Source organism: Melospiza georgiana, chromosome 2 (assembly GCF_028018845.1).
Source record: "Melospiza georgiana isolate bMelGeo1 chromosome 2, bMelGeo1.pri, whole genome shotgun sequence".
NCBI lineage: Eukaryota > Metazoa > Chordata > Aves > Passeriformes > Passerellidae > Melospiza > Melospiza georgiana.
In genome coordinates, this window is record NC_080431.1 from 55844993 (window position 1) to 55863769 (window position 18777).

At 47.7% G+C, this 18777-nt stretch overlaps 1 protein-coding gene across 1 annotated transcript in view; it reads left to right on the forward strand.

Annotated features, from left to right (window-relative positions):
* The first annotated feature begins 9090 nt into the window (after window positions 1-9090).
* Window positions 9091-18777, forward strand: part of FOXO1 (forkhead box O1) — a 61364-nt gene continuing 51677 nt past the window's right edge. Inside the window, exon 1 of the mRNA XM_058018372.1 lies at window positions 9091-9872. Coding sequence (XP_057874355.1) covers window positions 9267-9872 — 606 coding nt within the window. The 5' untranslated portion in view covers window positions 9091-9266. The remainder of the gene's footprint in view (window positions 9873-18777) is intronic.

The window sequence follows — 18777 nt, forward strand, 5'->3', positions numbered from 1 at the left end:
AGTCAGACTGGTGCCTGTGTTTGCTCTCCTGATTTAGTTCCAATGTCAAAAAACCCCACTCATTAGATTCACATGATGGAGCAGCAAAGAAAGTGTCTATTTATGGAGGCAGAGGAAAATCCACAGAGATGTGGGTTGCAGTTATTTGTCTGAATGGCGCCTCTGACATCACGAGTGGCTGGAAAGGCTTGCTCAGGAACAGCGGAGAAGGCAGCTCTGCCTGGCTCTGTTAAAGCCTAAACACCTTCCGCATCTAGAATTGCATTTCTTGTTTTTCATTACAGAAGTCTGATTTTGCAGGAAATATGATGTGTAGAGAGGACAATGCTTTTTGAGGCTTGTGAGAAAAGTGTCCTTCTCGCTTGTTTTGCGAAGTGACTGCGTCACAGACATTTTACAGAGAGTAAGATGAGGAGTGCAAGTAGGAAAAATGGAAAAGGTTTCACTTAAAAAAAAATGTAGGAATTTATTATCTGAAAGGAAAACACATCTCACAGGTCTGGAAAGTAAAAGAGGAGTCCTGCTTTTCTGCACTCAATTTCCTGTAATGCAAAAATTCATTGTACAACAGAACTATGAAAAGCTCAACTTTTTATCAAACATACATATGTTAAGGAATTCTTAAAAATTCAGTTTCATCCCTTGTCTGTTTTTATTTTGACTGTTGAGTTCTTTTTCAAGTGTGTATCCACATTCAGTGACCATCTCTGCTGGGTCCTGGGTGGATGGATTGGAAGAATTGTTGAGGGTGCCTTGGCATTTATTCAGGTGGGTCAAGGAGGGAGCAGCTGGCTGCCTGGTACAACTGCGTGATACAACACTTCATCAAGAGCTGTCAGTCCCTGAGACCCCTGGTTGATGAGCTGTGCCCAGGATGGAGCCTCTCTGGGCAAGGACTCCTTTGTCAACTCCAGATCTTGCCTCTTCTTGCAGCACTGTCTGACTTTGCTGGAACACCACAGGGAATTGTAGCCTGGGGGTGCTTACTCCAGACTTGTGAGTGCTGCAGGGCGATGGCAGCCATGCCTCAGGATTAAAAGGACAGGAAATGCTGGCTGGCTCTTGCATGGCAGAAAGAGAGGCAGGACCAGCTTCCCAGCACACACTCGACCATGTGAACTTCACTGCAGTGTAGACTTTAGAAAAGAAAAATTTCCTCTACCTGCACCAAGGGCAGAAGCTCTGGCTCCACTTGCCCACTAAATCACAATGCACATCATGGTGGGGACATGAAGGTGGCTTGGGAGAGCCTTCTGTGGGATACCCATGCAAACCTGCCCTGGACACCTGGGGAGGCTGTCTATTGTCCCTTGGAGTTCTGGAATGATGGCACTTCTGTGTCTTTTAAGTGGGTTTTTTGTTTTGCAAAAGTTTCAATTTGTGGTGCTCTGATACACACCCTCTTTCTTCATACAATGAACATTTCTCTCCTTGTTCCATGCTCATTTTCATCCTATTTTTTTCCCTTTTCTTTTTTGATAGTTTTTCCCTTCATTGTGACTTATTTTTGTGATTTTCTTATCTTCCTCCACCCTTTCCTTCTTCCCTTTTCCCTCTGTTCTCATTCTTTCCCTTCATTATATTTCCTGTTCTCCAGTAGCTCTGGTAAACTCTGGTATCCATTGGAAAGTGTATTCCCTGTGAATGCCTCAATTAAGAGATCCTCACCCCAGCAAAATCATGCTAGAGAGTCCAGTTTCTGTCTTAGACCCATTTTTTGTTTGCTTATGCTTTTTCTTTTTTTTTTGAGGCTTTGGATGGATTTTTTGTTGCAAGATGCTTCATCAGCCAGCAAGATTCATAGCCACAATGGGAGTGAAGAGTGAAAGTGCGTGGCTCTCAGGGAGCCACTGCAGAGTTCTGTGCAGCTGGAGCAGCATTTCTGTAATGTGCGGGTGGATGGATAGGCCTAGCCCCACCATTTTCTCCTCTGCACCCCATGCCTTTCTCTGCCTCAATCCCCCTCCTAAATCTCACTGGAGATCCCCGTCTGCTCTAGGGATAAAAAGAGAAGCCACCAAACTGCTGCCCAGCATGTGCCTTCCCATTATTGATCTTGTGTCAGGAACTTCTCTGGTCGTGGCTGAGGCTCACTCTTTGGGGCCTGGCAGATGTACCTGTAAAATTGAAACTGCTGCTTGCTGCTGTTATCGGTGTGCAGGCCGGCGTGGTGTGCCTCTGCCTCCAGGCAGAACCTGCTGCTGCTGCTGGGACCATGCTGGTTTCGGTTTCATCAGTGTGCTCTCCTCCCTCACAGGCCAGGCACAAGCAAGGGTTGTGCTTGCAGCAGCAGATCTCAGAGCACTCACTTAACCATCTCAATTAACTCAGTATTTTTTACACCTGTTTTATGGAGAGGTGGAAGAGTGAAGCTGCCTGGGTTGCCATCCATGGGCTGTGGGTATTTACCCTATGGACCTGATTTTCTCACTACAGACCTTACCCCCTGAGTGTCCTGCCCAAGATTTGCCTTCTGTGGTGTGCTAATCACCAGCAGTGTAGGAACATATGCATATGTGTCAAAATACTGTCTTCCTATCATTGTCTAGGCAAGTTTGCATCTATATAAATCTAGCATAAAATGCATATAATGTTATCATGCATATGTATTTTTGTAGCATATACATAATCACTTCTTTGTATGCAAATATAGTTTTATCCATAAGTAAATACACTTTTCAAGCCTGAATTCAACAATGGAAAAAATATTTGCTTTTAAAAGTAAGCCTTTATTATGCCTTCATGCTGATTCTGCCTGTGAATTATTTTTCTTGTTGATAACAGGTAGCTATCAGTTTTCCAGGGAAACAAAAGAAAAGAAGATGAAATAGTTGTCAAGCTTTGCATTGTACCATGCCATAAATTTTCCTTCCTACAGGCTGAAAAGAAACCAATGAATTATATCGTAACTGTCAAGCGTCCTGTTTTTAGTTTGTTGCTCAAACACAATAAAATTATTTAATATACAAAAGCTATCATGCGGAGCCAGTCGGTCTTTCCTTCAGCAATATATGGAGGAAAACAAGGAGTGAGAAACACACCTGAAAATGGTGAAACATTGACAGTAGAATGTTGGAGAATATTGTAATAGATCATATTTACGACAAAACAGAAACTCAACACCCTGGAAAACACACAGAGTACTTGAACTGTGTTTACTTCCAGGCACATTGGCCTTTGCATAGGGGTGGGCCGGGTGATTCAGCTGAATCTGAAACCTGATAAACTCCTGCCTTCTGTTTTTACATCACAGCCAGTTATTGCACATGACACATAGGGAGCAGATACCGCTATGCAGGCACTACCTTTGGTATTTTTTGTATCGATCAAGGATCACTCCTTGGCCATGCTGCACTTCAGTCTCTCACTTATGGGTGCACATGTGTGGGTGCCAGAGGACATATGTTTAAATGGGAGGTCTTGTGCCTGGACTGGGAGAGAAGTGTGCCTGGAGTTGAGAGAAGAGCTTGTGGGAAATATTTTCTTGTGTTTAGCTTCTGTTTACAAACTGTGACAGCAGACTCTGGTTCCCAGTAACTTATGCCTCATTTGAGTTCATTCAGTGAATATGCTTTTGTCCAAATATTAAGAATCACGCCTAGAAGGAATTTGAGCTGCATTAATTGCACCAACCAGTTAAGTTGTCTTATTATTTCTTTTCTTTGATTGGAAAAACATGCAAGTACTTCTGGCATAAGCGCTGGCATGAGAGAATGTAAAATTAAATTCTGATTCCATATAAAACTGCCACTTAGAAATGGTTCCATGAAACTTTGCCCTCAAATCTTTATTGTTTACATTTTTGCAGATATTAACAAATGAGGTATGAACAACAACAAAGGAAACTGTTCAAAAACACACAGTAAATATTTATTGCGGCACCTCTTTTAAGCCAGGGTGGTCCAACGTCAGCAGCCTTTAGATTTTGGTAGCCCAACACCCAGCAGCTCCATCTCCGAGCCTGGGAAGCATAACCCCATCCTCGTCCCACTTGACAAGTCCTTTTTACCCTTCCTCCTGGCAGCAGTGCCTGGCAAGCCCTCTGGCCACTCTCTGCCACCAAAGCTGCTACAGAGAAATTGGGGGAGGAGGAAGGAATTGTCTGTGTCTTGTGGCTGTCTGGTTTGAAGAGCCACTGTCAGCTGCTGTTGGTGAAGAAGAGGAAGAGGAGGAGGAGAAGAAGGAGGGTGAGGAGAAGAAGGAGCAGGAGGATGCGGCAATGGCTGTGTGAACCAGCCCAGCTCCCTGCAGCAGTCTGTGGGGAGATGAAGGGCGAGGCATTGGCTGTTTGGGCAGCTCTGCCATCACCAACCACAGCTCCCCATCTCCTCTGAAAAGAGGGGTGGGCTGCCTGAAGGCTTTCTGGGGGCTGGAGTTGCACCACATTGTGCGAAGATCTGTCAGCTCTCAACTCTGAAGTATGTTCAGAGGGGTGGGCAAGCAGTGCAGTCAGCACGTGGCCCCAGTTCCAGCCACGTGGATGTAAATCCAGAAGGGCCTTGCTGCCTCTATGGGAGCATTCAGGATTTTTCCCCATGTGCAGAAGGAGATGGACCTAAACCAAGATAACTTCAAACCCCTCACCAGCAAGAACCCTGACACCTCTGTGGTGATGTGCATTTTTTTATTTTAACGACCTGGACCAAAGTTGGTCCCTGCCTATGCATCACGCATGAGGTCCTCTGCACATCATGTGAATTCACAGTGGGCAGCTTTCCCCCCCTGCAAAGCAGGACAAGCCATTTTGCCTTTGTTTTGCCATCTCTCTGCAGCACCTAGTTAGCCTGCGAGCCATTGTGTGCACAGCCTTTTTCTCACAGTTGATGCAATGGCAGAGAGGTCAAAGATTGTGTATTTCCATGCACTATAAAGTGGGATGAGTGGGATTTGCTGGCCTAAAGTCAGCTGTCTGAAAGTGTGAACCCCCTGGAGTAAGAGCCTGGCACCTCAATGTCCGATCAGCTCCACCATCTGGGGTGGTGAATCACCCATGGGAAGAATGTATTTCTCTCCAGGGACCATGGAGCGACCCTAAATGTGACACTGACCATGGAGTGACCCTAAACGTGACACTGACCATGGAGTGACCCTAAATGTGACACCCACCTCTCCCTGGGCCAGACAGACCCCGGCCTGCCTGTGGGTGCTGTGTCTGAGGCGGGAGGCAAAGGGCAGGTGGAAAGGGAGTGGGCTCACCAAGCTGCGGTGAGGGATCAGCAGATCTTTAAATTCCATCTGTGGTTTGTGCGGTCGGTGGGGAAAGGTGCGCAGCCCCAGGAAGTAACTCACAGCAGCAGAGCTCCTGCCATGAAATGCCTTGCAAGAGGGACTGCCTTTCTCCAGGGGCTCTGGAAGAAGTCTCAGACCCTTTGAACTCCCTTGGCAGGGCAGTGTAAATGCCTTGTTCAGCCAGGCTCTGTCCAAACCCTTCTGTGTGGGGCTGGGAGGGGAGGGGCTGCTCAGAAACATGCACTGCAAATCATGTCCCCTCTGAGGCTCAGGGGAGGAAACTGAGGGTGCTGAACTTCCTCATTCTTCCTCAGAAAATAGGATTTCTCCCAGCTCTGATGATACCAGACACACACTGGGTATCTCATTATTGCTTTTTATGCTGTAGAAACATTTGTACTCTCTCACTATGCACATACGTGTAGAAAAAAAAAGAGCTGTACATAGAGTACGAGTGCTTTCAACTTCATGTAATCTCCTGCTGAATTTGATCAAAACCTCAGAACGTGAATTATACAGACAGTAGTAAAAAGACAGCACAGAACCTTTATTTTGGCTGCTTCAAACCCAGAATATGAATAGAAGGCTCTGCTTTATTTCAGTGATGATAAAAGGCAATCTTCAGGTCTTAAATTTAAAAAAAAAAATACAAGCTGATGTTAAGGTTGATAGGAGATATTGTATTGTAGAGGAGTAGAAAATGGGAGCAGGAGTAGGAGTAGAGAAATGAAAAGGTGGAGTGTAGGAGGAGGAGGGTGGGAGTAGAAAATGAATTGTGGTGCATCCATCAGCATTTCAGCATTGTGGGAGATGAGATAAACCTAATGCTGTCATTTGTAGATGCAGTAAAATTTCTTGTACTGAGCCATCACTGTGCTGAGCTGTTTGAGGAGCAGGAAGCTCCCCGCAGCTTGGGGATGGGTGGGTTTGTCCACATGACATTGCCTAAGGGCGGCCAGCAGCGTTGGGGTGCCCTAGGAGAGCAGTGCAGGCAGGGTTAGACACTTTCATTGTGCATGGCATGTGTTGCTTTGACTCTAAAATCTGTGGATTCAATCCCCAAGTTCTTGACAGAGAGAATAAATTCTAAAAAGAAAAGTGGCAGATCACATGTGTGTGGACTGGGGCCCTACAGAAGAACTCATTCACCTGGGTGGCTCTGCCAAAGTCAGAGTAGACTACCAGGATTACTCATCCCAGGAAAGTGCACAGCATTGTCTCATTGGCCTTCATCCTTTCTCCAACCCTCAGCAGACCTGGTCCCAGCTGTTGGCATGCAATAGCCAAAATCTCTGCAGCTCAGCTCTGCCTGTTGCGTTGTGAGTCACAGGGCGCCGCTTGCTGAGCAAATGCAGCATTTGGAAGGTTCTGGTATCATCTTCTCCACCTGCATGTCCCTCACATCTCACTGCAAACTGCTGTCTGCACTCTCTGTACGCACTGCTAACTTTTGAGCACAAGAACACCGTGACATGGGGCACAAAGGTGGCAGAGCCCTGCCGAGAAGGTGAGGGGAGCGACAGAAATGTCATGTAGGGCCAAGAAAGGGGAATGCCACCTCTATCCTGCAGAATGACCTGGGCTGAACTACAAATGCACCAGAGCTTCCTAAAATCCCCCAACAGTAGCTTTCTTCCCAGTTTTCACAGTTGGCATCTGACAAAGGGAAGCTTTATTTTTTTCAACATCTGCATATACCAGTAGAGTTCAGGGAATAGCATCCCTACTTTGGATAAAATAGAAGAGCAAGGACTGCAAGATTTAAAAAAACTCCTTAGAAGAAAGCCTGGGTAATAAATCCACTTCCTTTAGCAGGATGGGTGCCAATCTGGCTCTTAGATCCCCCTTTTATTTTTTTTCAGACACCAAGGAAAGAAAAAGAAAATGTTTCTGTGTTCTCAAGCGCTTCTTTTGTTTTGGCTCCCATTTAAACACATCCATTCGCTGCGCGTCCCTGGCTGCTTCTCACCATTATATAACCTCTGCTTCTCCAAGGCAGGGTGCTCTCCCTTATTGCAGGGCAACTACTGCAGCCGAGTTGTGTAACACTGCCACAGAAAGCTGTTCCAAGCTGAAACGTGGCATGCAAGTTATTAGGTTGAACTGGGACTACTTTGCTTTCTTTTCTTTTTTTTTTCCTTAAACTGAAAAAAAAAGGCCTGAAAAAAAGGTGTTTTCTAAAATTCGTGGGCTAAACAATAAAAATTTGTGGGTTGAATCCTTTAAAGGATTGACAAAACATAGAGATGACTTAAAGGCAAAGCAACTCTGAAATCTGATGAGCAGCCAACCTATAATAAGGTAAAATCACCTTTGGCATTTGATGAAATAAACATGACAAAAGCAGTGCTTTAAAATGTGATCAGTTACTATGCACTTATGCACATTTTGCACAAACTCTATAGTTAGGTGTCACCACATATTTTTAAAAGCGTTTTGATAATAGACAGCGTGAGTATCTAGATGTATGAGCTGACAATAAATTACCATGGCCTAAATCCAACCTTGTATTCTCTCCCCTTCATTTTTGTTACACATTTTCAGAAAATATTTTTATAGGAACAATGAACTACATTTAAATAACATTAACACTTTCTGCCTTGATGCAGAGAGGAGGAAAGGGTAACAGGTTTTCTGGCTCAGCTTTGACAATTACCCAGCTCTGCTGGTTCATTGACATGCAACGTCAAATGCCGTGGCTGGTTGTGAATTTTGTGACTTACGAAGCCATGTCTGAAGAATGTTTTTTAAAAGCACTCCTCCTACCGAAAACAAAACAGATTTTCTAAAATGTAGAGTTTGCCAGTTTGAGCAATTGAGTGTTGAGTCGTGTCTCATTCTTGGGATTATTTCCCTAGCTTAGGCAAATGTCCTCTTTTAAAATTTAAACAGAATAACACTTCTGTGTTAAATCAAACATATATATATATATATATGTGTGTGTGCGTGTGTGTGTATATATATATATGTATGTATCTTTGTATGTTGATGGGCAGGGGAGGCAGAGGCGACGCGTCCTGCGACTGTTGCCTCATCGAAAGGGGAGAATATAAACCTTAATGAATTGAGTAGCCCTGGGGTTTGCCGGGAAAAATATAAAGTATGTTTAATAGTTGATTTAGGATGAAATTATCCCGTGCTCCGTGCCTGCTCACGGAATAAAACACACGCTCACGGTATGAAAACATGCTCAGCCGAAGGGGAGATTCATCACTTCGGGAGGCGCAGACACTCTTTGGCGAGGAGCCGGCCAGGGAAGGAGGAGGGCGGGGGGAGCGGGGCAGGGCAGCTGTCGCACCCGCGGTCCGGCTTGCGGGGCTGCCAGGGCCCCGCACGGAGCCAGCGCTGCCGGGGCGCCGCTGGGAGCGGCGAGACGCCCCCCGAGGGATGCTCCCAGCTCCCCGCTCATCCCCGGCGGCGACACGCACCGCGCCCGTCGATGCGGGAGGCAGGACCCCGCCGGCAGCGACTGGAGCAGAGACACTCGCGGGGGAATTTTGCGTGGCCACCCCGCCGCGGCTCGCCGTGCGAGCACTCACTGCCTTCGGGCAGCCCTGGCCGCGGGGGCACCGCCGCCTGCCCGCTCGCCGCTTCTCTCCCCGCTGCGCCGCCGGGAAACAAAAACCACCCAGAAGCAGCACGGGGGGCACCGGCACCCTCCAGGCGGAGCAGCCCCGCGGCGGGAGGCGGGCGGCGGCGCGGCGCTGCCATTGGCGCGGCGGGGCTGTCCCTCCCCGCCGGGAGGAGGAGGAGGAGGAGGGAGGCTGGAGGCGGGCCCGCGCGGGGCGGTCGCTCCAGTCGGTGCGCGCCGGGCGGCCGGGTCGCTGCTGTTGCAGTTGCGGCGGAGGGCAGGGATCCGGAGCCGGGCAGGGGCAGGGTTTAGGGCGGCGGGGCCGGGAGGTCAGGCCGGAGGTCTAGGGCGGCGGGGCCAGGAGAGTTGGCGGTCGCGCCGTCGGTGCCGCGCCGATCCGCGCCCGGAGCCTGCATGGGGCGGCGGCGCTGAGCCCAAGCCGCCCCGCTCCCGCCGCGCTCCCGCCATGGCCGAAGCACCGCAGCTGGTGGACATCGACCCCGACTTCGAGCCGCTGCCGCGGCCCCGCTCCTGCACCTGGCCTCTGCCGCGGCCGGAGTTCAACCCCCCCAGCTCGGCCACTTCCAGCCCGGCGCCGTCGTGCGGCGGGCAGCCCGATGGGGCGGCCGGAGCCGCGGCCGGGGCCGGGGCCGCCGCCTCGGGAGCGCTGAGCGCCGACTTCATCAGCAACCTCAGCCTGCTTGAGGAGAGCGAGGACTTCGCGCCGCTGCCCCCCGCCGCCGCCCCCCCGGAGGCTGCCGCCTGCCGCTGCGGGGACTTCCCGGCGCCCGAGGCCGGCTGCCGCCTCCACCCGCCGGGACCGCCGCCGGTGCCGCCGGTGCCCCCGCCCGTGGCCGGTCTGTCACCGGGCCCCGTGCCCGGGCAGCCCCGCAAGAGCAGCTCGTCGCGGCGCAACGCGTGGGGCAACCTGTCCTACGCAGACCTCATCACCAAGGCCATCGAGAGCTCCCCCGAGAAGCGGCTCACCCTCTCCCAGATCTACGAGTGGATGGTCAAGAGCGTCCCCTACTTCAAGGATAAGGGCGACAGCAACAGCTCGGCCGGCTGGAAGGTAAGCGGCGGGTGGTGGGGGACGCCCCGTCGGAGGGGGGTCCCGGGAGGCTCCGCCGCCCTCGGGCACAGCCGGGGCGCTGCAGGCGGCCGGGCACGCCGCCCTCCCCGGCTGCACGGTGCCCGCTGCGCAGCCTGCAGTGCTCCGGCTCCGCGCTTTCAGTTTGACCTCTCATTCCTACTTTTATTCACCTTTCCTGAGGGAGAACTCCTACGGGAGAAAAGCGTTCCAGCCCTGCCGCTAGAACGCGGGCGCTGGAGGGACCGGGGCCGCCCCCCCGCTCTCCGCCTCCCCCAGCCCTGCCCCGCCGAAAGCAAAAGTTCACGCGGTGTCACGGCGCCGTCCCCGGGCACAGCCGGCAGGAGCGGCGCCGCCTCCTGCTGCCCGGGGTGAGCCCCCGTGTGCCGGGGGTGCCGCGGGAGCTCCGGCGCTGCCCGGCCCCGGGACGCGGTCGCTCCTGCAGCCTGGCGCTGCAGGGCTTTGCCGTCGGGCGGTGGAGCGGGGACAGAGGCAAACAGGGATGGGGAAAGAGCGGAGGCAGAACAAGGGTTGCAGAAATACCGTGCGTTTAATGAGTAAGCCGCAGTATTTGACCTGATAGCTTTGTTAAACTTGAGTTGCGGGAGCGCCTTTCTTGTGTTACGTGGTGGGACGGAGCTCCCTCCTTCCCTCTCTCCCGCAGCGCAGTCCCTGCCGTCTGAGCGGAGCGCTGGGAGCAACCACCTGTTGGGATTTGTGCTCAGCCCCGCGCCGGCCGGAGCCGCAGCCAGTGCTGCCCGGATCCCGGGGTGGCATCTCCGAGGGACCCGCTCGCCAGGGCCCGGGGACCCTCGGGCACGGGCTGCCCCCCGACAGCTGCGGGGCGAGGCGGGCGAAGCTGCGCTTGGGGCTGCGGGGCCCCGGTGGCAGCGCCGGGCGCACGGTACCCTCCAGCTGTGCATCCCCGTGGGTGAGAGAGGCTTAGCGCTGCTGCCAGTGAGTCCTCCTTCTCCGGGGCCTCCGTGGAGAAAGTGTCACCCACCCGTGTGTCCCCGTGCGCGGCGGAGGCAGCGCCGAGTTTTGTGACACTGTCGAGGTGGGAGCGTTGTCAGGACGAGTTTGTGCCGTCTGCGTGCGGGCAGAGCCTCCTCCGCCCTGGAGGGGTTAAATGATGGCAGAAAATGTATGTGTGAGGTGCGAGCACCTAGCACGGCATCAGCGCACTCTCGTGTGCTCGGGACTTAGTTCCACTTAGTGCCAATCAAGCTCTCTGCTTCACTTTCTACTATTTGTATTATCTATCTCTTATTTTAAAAAAAGCGTCAACTCAAATCCTGCATTTATGTATTTTTAATTGCGCTGCTAGGAATGTTTGTTACGTCGGCTTTTCGTAAATTTCTATTTTTTTAGAAGTAAGCTTTTCGTAAATTTCTAGTTTTTAGAAGTAAGTTTCCTGCTAAGGAAATGCAGATTAATCTGTAACTCAGTTTTAGCTGAAAGTTTTTAGGGCTTTTGAAAGTAGCTTGTTAGTTTCTATTGATGTGTTTGACTAAAAAGTTTAAAAGATAATTGTCTGAAGACATCTGTCATAAAAAACTTTAATAGGAGTGAAGAGATTAATAGTTGACAGCTTTTAAATAAGGTAACTTGTCACTTGAAAGTGCTGCCTTTTTTTTCCAGTGGTATAATCTCCTTAAGTGACTTGTCAGAATTGAGTAGAAGAGAACTAAAAGCCAAACAAACCAAAATAAAACCAAATAGCGAGCAAGTAAGAAACACTGATAGCTGCGTAACTTACTCGGCGCTTCCTATTTTATTGCTGCTCGTCCCGTGGTGCTCCAGCAGGGAAGAAGTCTCGCACACCTCCCTCTAACAGACTGAGCACATCCTATGCCCACAGACCTCCGCTGTGGCCGGGAAAGCTGCTCCTGGTAGGAATTTTGGCTGCAATACCCTCTGGTAGAGGGCAGTGCATAGCCTGCCACTGCTGGTGGGTAAATACACATGGGCTCTCCTTCCATAATTAACTAATCACCGTGTTATGCTTGGGACACGTGTTGCCCCCATCCCTTTGGCTGCATAACTGCCCGGCTGCTCGGAAAATTGCACGCTTGCAGGTTTTACCACTTCAGCTGAGGAAGTGCACAGTTTCTCAAGCACACTTTCAAGTTGAGTTACCAGCAGCCACTGGGTGTCAACTCTGTGACTGGCCTGGCTGAGGCGTGCAGCTCGTTTGCCTTGTTTATCACCAATTCTCCACGGCTCAGCGTGACCGAGGATTACTTTTATTTTTTTCCCACTTTGGGAGCCGTTGGTTTGCCCGCGGTCTGGGGAGCTGCGGTAGGCGTGGGGCTGGGAGCGGAGCCTGACTCAGCCGAGGGCCCTGCAGAGGAGGAGCATCGCGCCAGAGATGAGCGCAGATTAGCCGCTGACTTTTCTGCTGACAGAGGGAGCGCGGGTTCCCTCAGAGCCTGGCACTGACTGAGGGCTGGGAGTGCATTGTGCGCTGCTGACGCAGGCTGGGAAACGGGGAGTATTTATTTTTCCCCCTTAAATAAAACTTCGAGATGCTTTGTCTTGTTGGGGTCTGCATGTTTGTGAGTGCACTGAGGTACCTTTCAAATTCTTCACGAAACGTACGAACACTCAAGAACGGGAAAAGAATGTGCACTTTCTGCATAGTGGCAAGGCAGTGTTTCTCAGGCAGAAGTTGAGCGCTGACTGCTCTAGTGCTTGTGAATATGTACTGCCCTGATTTAATACATGATATCAAGCTTCTTTTTCATTTTTTCACTGAAGAAAGTTCAGAGGTGTCACCATTATCTGGTAGCAGCTCAAAACAGCATCCAGGCTTTTCTGAATAAAAACATTAAAATAAAAAATGCCTTCTTAAATAAGGGGGTATATACCAAAGTATGTTATGTTAACATAAAATTATCAGTAACATTAAAATTATTTAAGTAAGTAAATTGTTCTCCGTTATACATACACAGTAGTTTATTCCCGATTTTCTTGTCATAAACTCTGCTTTATAAACAAATCCCCTCTTGAGCTCTAAGGGAGCAAAGTCTCCATGACCCCCTTGGGGTGGCTGCCGTGAATGAAGCCCTTGGGATGTGCTCTGCCAGACCTGCTGCATTGTTGGTTGTGAATGAGTGCTGATAGTGACCTGTGTTGCTCAGGGAAAGCGAAGCAAGAACAAGATCTGCTGCAGAGATAACAAAGAAATTGTTGTGAAAGTTACATGGAAGAAGGAGACTTTTCTCCTAGTGTAGTGCTTAAGTAAAAGCAACATTTTCCCTTGCCTGTGATAGTGGGAGACACAAGGCTTAAAACAGAAGAGGCAAGAATTCTACTGCAGCTGTAGATAATTATTTTTTGACATAAATGTGATAGCTTTTTGGCTAATCATCATACATAAAGTATAAAAAATCTCCGTGATGTGCATATTTCATGCCTTTGCTTTATGGCAAGTGTTGAGATTTATTGTAAAGGAGCTGTCACAGTTAAGCTTCCTTGAATGGTCTCATCCCTTCAGTCTGCTTTTTCAAATAAAACCCTGTAATGTTTTTGAACAGGAGACATGGAATTTTGGTGTCACTCATCTGGAGGCAGGTGTGTTGTTGATTTTTCTTGGTGGCAAGTTTTAAGGTCCCATGGGCATATACACCTCCTTGACTTTAGTCCCAAGGGAGCTTATTCACCTAAATTTATTTGCTGCCATTGTTGAAGGAATGAGGATGGAATATCTAGCTGCAGAGGGATGAATGGTTGTAAGCCTGAAAGCCTGAGGACAAAACAGGCTTTTGGGACAGGTGCTTTGGGTGGCCTTATCATAGGAGCTCTCTATGGTCAGCACTATTCTGTAGTGATTTGGGCTCCGTGCAAAATGAATTCTGGGTTGCTCTGGTTCTGTTGTATTTGGTTTGGAAATCACAGGGAGTAAAAAAAAATTAGAAAGACTGAAAAATCAAGAATAATTTTCACTGATTTTTTCAAAGTTTTTGAACCTAGATCAAGAGACAGTTTAAATTGTGGACATTTAGATGATTTATTTAAATCGAGTACATAGAATCAGAGTGTCACGGAATAGTTTGGATTGGAAGGCACCTTAAAGATCATTTTTGTGTGGTTTTTCTTATGATTTTTTTTTTGTGGAAAAATCATAATTGAAGATTGCCTTTAACTCAGGCTGTGTATTCCCTCGGTACTGTGGGCATTTACCTCTGTCCCTTAAGATGGTGATCTGTGGCCCCCCCAGCATGATGTATTATACATTCATACAGCACACACAGGTATATGCAGGTATGTTTGTGTATGTTTGTGTATGTTTGGCTTGCTGTTTGTGGATTCTGTCGAGGTCAGTGCTATACAGTCACACCTTTTACTATACATGTGGCAGATAGCCTCAAGAGCTGGCAGCTGCAGTTGGGTCTGCTCTGCCATGACACCTGGCCTCAGCCCACCCTGTTGTGAGAAAACTCTTTGGTGTCTTGCATCCCTGCTCACTGCCACCAAAATGCCTCTTGTAGCAGCCTATGTTGTCTGTCAGTCACCAGCTTGCATTTTGCTTAGTTCCAGGTGTGAAAGTTCAGCTTCATTTTTGCAGGTGCAAGGTGCTCTCCTCACCCGTGTCTGGATAATTCATAGGTGAGCTGTGTCAGTGCTTTTGAGCTTCCCATCAGGGCCTTGAATAATGCTTTAATTTTCTCTTAATTTTCTTTGCCCGTTTTCTGTTTGCTGTGGTATCTGTTCAGTTACTTGTATGATTATAGGTAAGACTAAACACCAAAATGAAATGTGTGAGTGGCTTTGTGTAGTGACATAATGAACTAGATTTTCCCTAAATGCCTTTAAAGAACTTCAATACAAAGACAAAGTAACAGCTCTCTGCCACTGTATTTTTTATGACATGCTCAGCTGCTTCCTTATTATCATTATTTTTGTATCACATGGTTTTACAAGTAGTTGGTGAAGTTGTTTGTTTGGGGAACTGGAGCCTTTGCTGCTTGTGATGGAAAGGGGAAGCAGTGTGGTGCAAGGAGATAAAGATTTTTAGGTGAGGTATGTGAGGTTGTTTTTCTTTTTTCTTATTTCTTTTTAATCAAATAGGCAATACTTTTGGTGGTTGGGTTTTTCAGTAAGGCACCAGGAATTGTGTAGTCCTGAGATGTCTGCTCATATCTTTTTGGTTTCCAAAGCATGATGCTGCCTAAATACGCACGTCTCTGTTTACTCAACTGGTGAATCATTCTGTAAAATAAGTGCTTGGCTTCTGGAATAAAAATGCAGATATATTTTGCAGCCGCAGTTTTGTGAAATATGTAGGGCTGTGGCTACAGAAATTCAACTCTCAGCCCCTTCTGTTTTGGGAAGAAGTTCATATGTGAAACAAGGATTTCTGATGGAAATTACTTTAAAACCTTGAGTAATGAATAATAAACTAAGACATAGTGAAAATAACCTGAAATATAGTTTATTGTTTTCCTCTTTCAGAAATATGCAAAAGATGGCTATATTTACTTCATTGTCAACTCTTGTGAGAAAGGAACTTCAAATTCGCTGATGCTGGCTGCAGACAGTTATAGTTAAGCATATGGTAGTGCATACTAATATTTTAATGAATTTTGTAGCATTTTGTTTGTCAGTCTGGTTGCTGAAATGGGTTTTAAATATTGGTGAAACACTGCTCTTGGTGGTGATAGGTTGTGCTTCAGAAATTAAGTACATTGCAAAGAGTCACATTTTGAAGAACAGCATCTCTGCTGCTCCATAGTGAGCTTCAGCACGAGTTGAATTGATCTGTGAAGATAAATGCTATTCACATTTAAGTATTATTTCTAAATATACTTAGTAAACATTAATCATGTGTGTTTATCAAACAAAGGTGCATCATTCCTGCACCGTCATTTGTGATATGCAGATGTCTTAAGTGATCAGTGCAGCATCATAAGGTTTCCTGGTAGATCTCCATTCCTAATGGAGGAGGAATAAAAAGAATTAAAGTGCTTTTACAGGATTGGTTATTAACCTTCTTCATTAAGCCTCATGCTTGTTCCAGATTTCGATAGTGGACACTGGTCTTTAGTAGATTGCTTAAAATGATGCCTGAAGAGGCACGTGTTAAGTTTTGAAGCACTTCTGTAATGAATTGTGAAGGCTTAGCAATGGTTTGGTTTGTGGTAGATGGGACCAGAAGTGGCTCTATCTTTATGAATGTAGTCACTCAAAACCTCCTGGGACTCCGACAGCTTCTGCATCAGACAGAGATTAGGAGTTGCTGGAGGAGTAGAGGGCAGCACTCAGTTTGCTCAGAGGACTTACTGAGCTGTTAAAGGCACCTTGCATCGCTGCACAGTATCAATGATACTCTAGTTCTGTTTGAACATATGTCCTATTCTAGAGTTAATTAAACTTAAAGTTACACATCTTCTCTTGTTCTAGTCTTAGAAACCTAGTTTTTGGGAATTCTGAGAATCCATGCAGTTGGAAGTGTGTTCAGTTCTGTTGCCGCTTCAAGAGAGCGTGCCAGGGATGGCTGTGATTGCATTTCTAAGCAGCCTGTGTTTCTCTAAGTGCTTCACTGGTGTGTACAATGTAGGCTCACGTTGGTGTGAGCATGTGGGACTCCTTTTTAGTTTTGTCGGGGCTATTGCTGTGTAGGTCCATGGGGTGTAGCTTCTGGGGCCTGGCACATGTGTAGTTGAGAGAATGTGCCGGGAACTTGGTCTCTGAAATAGTATAGCTTCAGATTTAAATTTGGACTGATTACCAGAAAAGTGCTTGCAAGGAGGGGTGCCCTTAACCATAATATTTGCTGACTAAATTATATCTTCTGGCTGTGCTCTGTAGTATGTGAGAATTCTTATTTTATTAGCATCTTAATTTTTTGGTGTCTCTTTCTCAGAGGCCACTTAGTGCCAGGCCTCCATGGTGCTTCTGCACCATGATGTAAAATGATGAATTGGGCTGGCCTCTGCTTCTTGCATGTTGGTGTCTCTCTTAGAAAATGTTAGAAATGCCCCTCCTTTAATTTAGTTGCTACCAGAACGAAATTTTCATCACATGCAGAAATCAGGAAATTAAAACCTTTTTTTAATGAAATGAGCAGTGTGTATACATGCAGGAGTGATGCGTGTGAGCAGCCTTTGTGCTGTCCATGGGAACTGCGGTTCTGGAGAAAGTTAAAAGTGCATAATGCTGCTTTAGTGCTGCAGTGCTTTGTACCTCCCAGGATTTGTTTATGTGTCCTGTTCAAATTTACGCAGCAGAGAAGGTCTTTGCACTTTTTTGGAAGGGGAACTCTGGAGCACTGGAGTATGGCTATTAATTTTTCCCTTCCTGAATAAGGGGTATACACATAATTCAGAATGTGGACTCTAACTGTCAATTTACTGTTGGCAGTCTCACTTGCAATGGCAAGGTGGCAACTTCTTCAGTTTTCTTGTGCTTAACTCCAGAAACTGTGACGTGGGTGGGGTTTCACTTACCATCACTGACTTTTCAAACTGTGCAGTTAGATAAGACTGAAGCAACTTGCTATAAATGTGGTGACTTGTTAAACCGCATTTATTGTGCAAATGAGCTTACATCCTGCAAGATCAGCAGAAATGCTTGGTGTTTGCCTGGATGGAAATTAATTAAAATTTGGCGACTGAAATTAAAGGAATGGATTTGTTGCCCATCGTGTTATATGAATCTGCCTTTCAGTTCCCACAGTGGGAATTAGCACAGTTGCAAATGTTGTTTTGGCATATGTGAGTTCTAAGTCGGTGCTAAGTTCTGGCATCCGTAGCCTTCTTAGTTTTTTACTGCCCTTTAATATGTGTTAAATATATGTGAAGTCGCTAATGGCAGTGAGGATACTAGCAATCCAAAAATACACTGTTGTGGTGGTGGTGGTGTAGGCTCATTTGCTTGCAGCTTGCATTTGGTTAAAACTGATATGAGTTAATCTGCTAATTTGATTGTAATTGTTAGAATTAAGAATAAAGGTACCGGTGCCATACATATCTTGGATATATATCCAGATTTGAATTTTGATTGCCAAAAGCATACTTACAGACTGAGATCTTTAGTGTTTGCCAACTAAATTATATCTTATAGCAATGCTTTGCAATATATAGAAACTCCTAATTAGATATTCAAAAAATGAAGATGCTGTTATTCAGACATGTTTCATAGCAGGCCTCCGCAGTTCTACCCTGTCAGGATGTGAAGGGATTATGTGCTCTGTGCTCCTGCTCACTGTTAAACGTGTTGATTTCTCTTTCCAAAAATATGCTCCTCAAATCTGAACCTTCAGATTAAATGTAATTATTTGCCAGCCCCCAACCCCTTCTCCCAGAAAACCTGGCTCTCTGAAGGCATGGTGGTGGTGCTCTGGGGCAAGACAGATTATGCGTGCTGTTGTTGTCTACACGTGGGAAAGTGCAGTAAGCAGGTGTAATTCATACCTGTTTGGTTGGACCCTCTCTTTCCTCGCCCCTTGGCGCCGTTCCCCTGCAGGACTGCCCTGCCAGGCTCCAGCATCCCAGCTCTGCGGGGCTGAGGGCTGCTCCCAGTGCCCCTGGCTGTGGGGAGGTGTGAGCACAGGGCTGCGTGGGACAGCCTGGAGCCTGGCTTTGCCCCGGTGCTGGCAGGGTGCTGCTGTGCACATTTAGGGTGTGTTCCAGCCGTGACCTGGCAGCTGCCTGGCGCAGGAGCAGAGCCCCCTGGCACAGTCCTGCCAAAATAATTCATCTGCCCCTGGGTGGGTACGCTGCTGCCTGCTGCTCAGGTGTGCAGAGAGGTCAGGGAAAGTAACCCTCTCTCCTCTGTGCAGTTCCCAGAGAAGTCTGCAGTGATTCACTGAGTAGATTTCTCACTAATTAGATCAGTTAAGGTACATCCCTTGCCCTCTCCAGAGCATACCATGCTGCTGCCT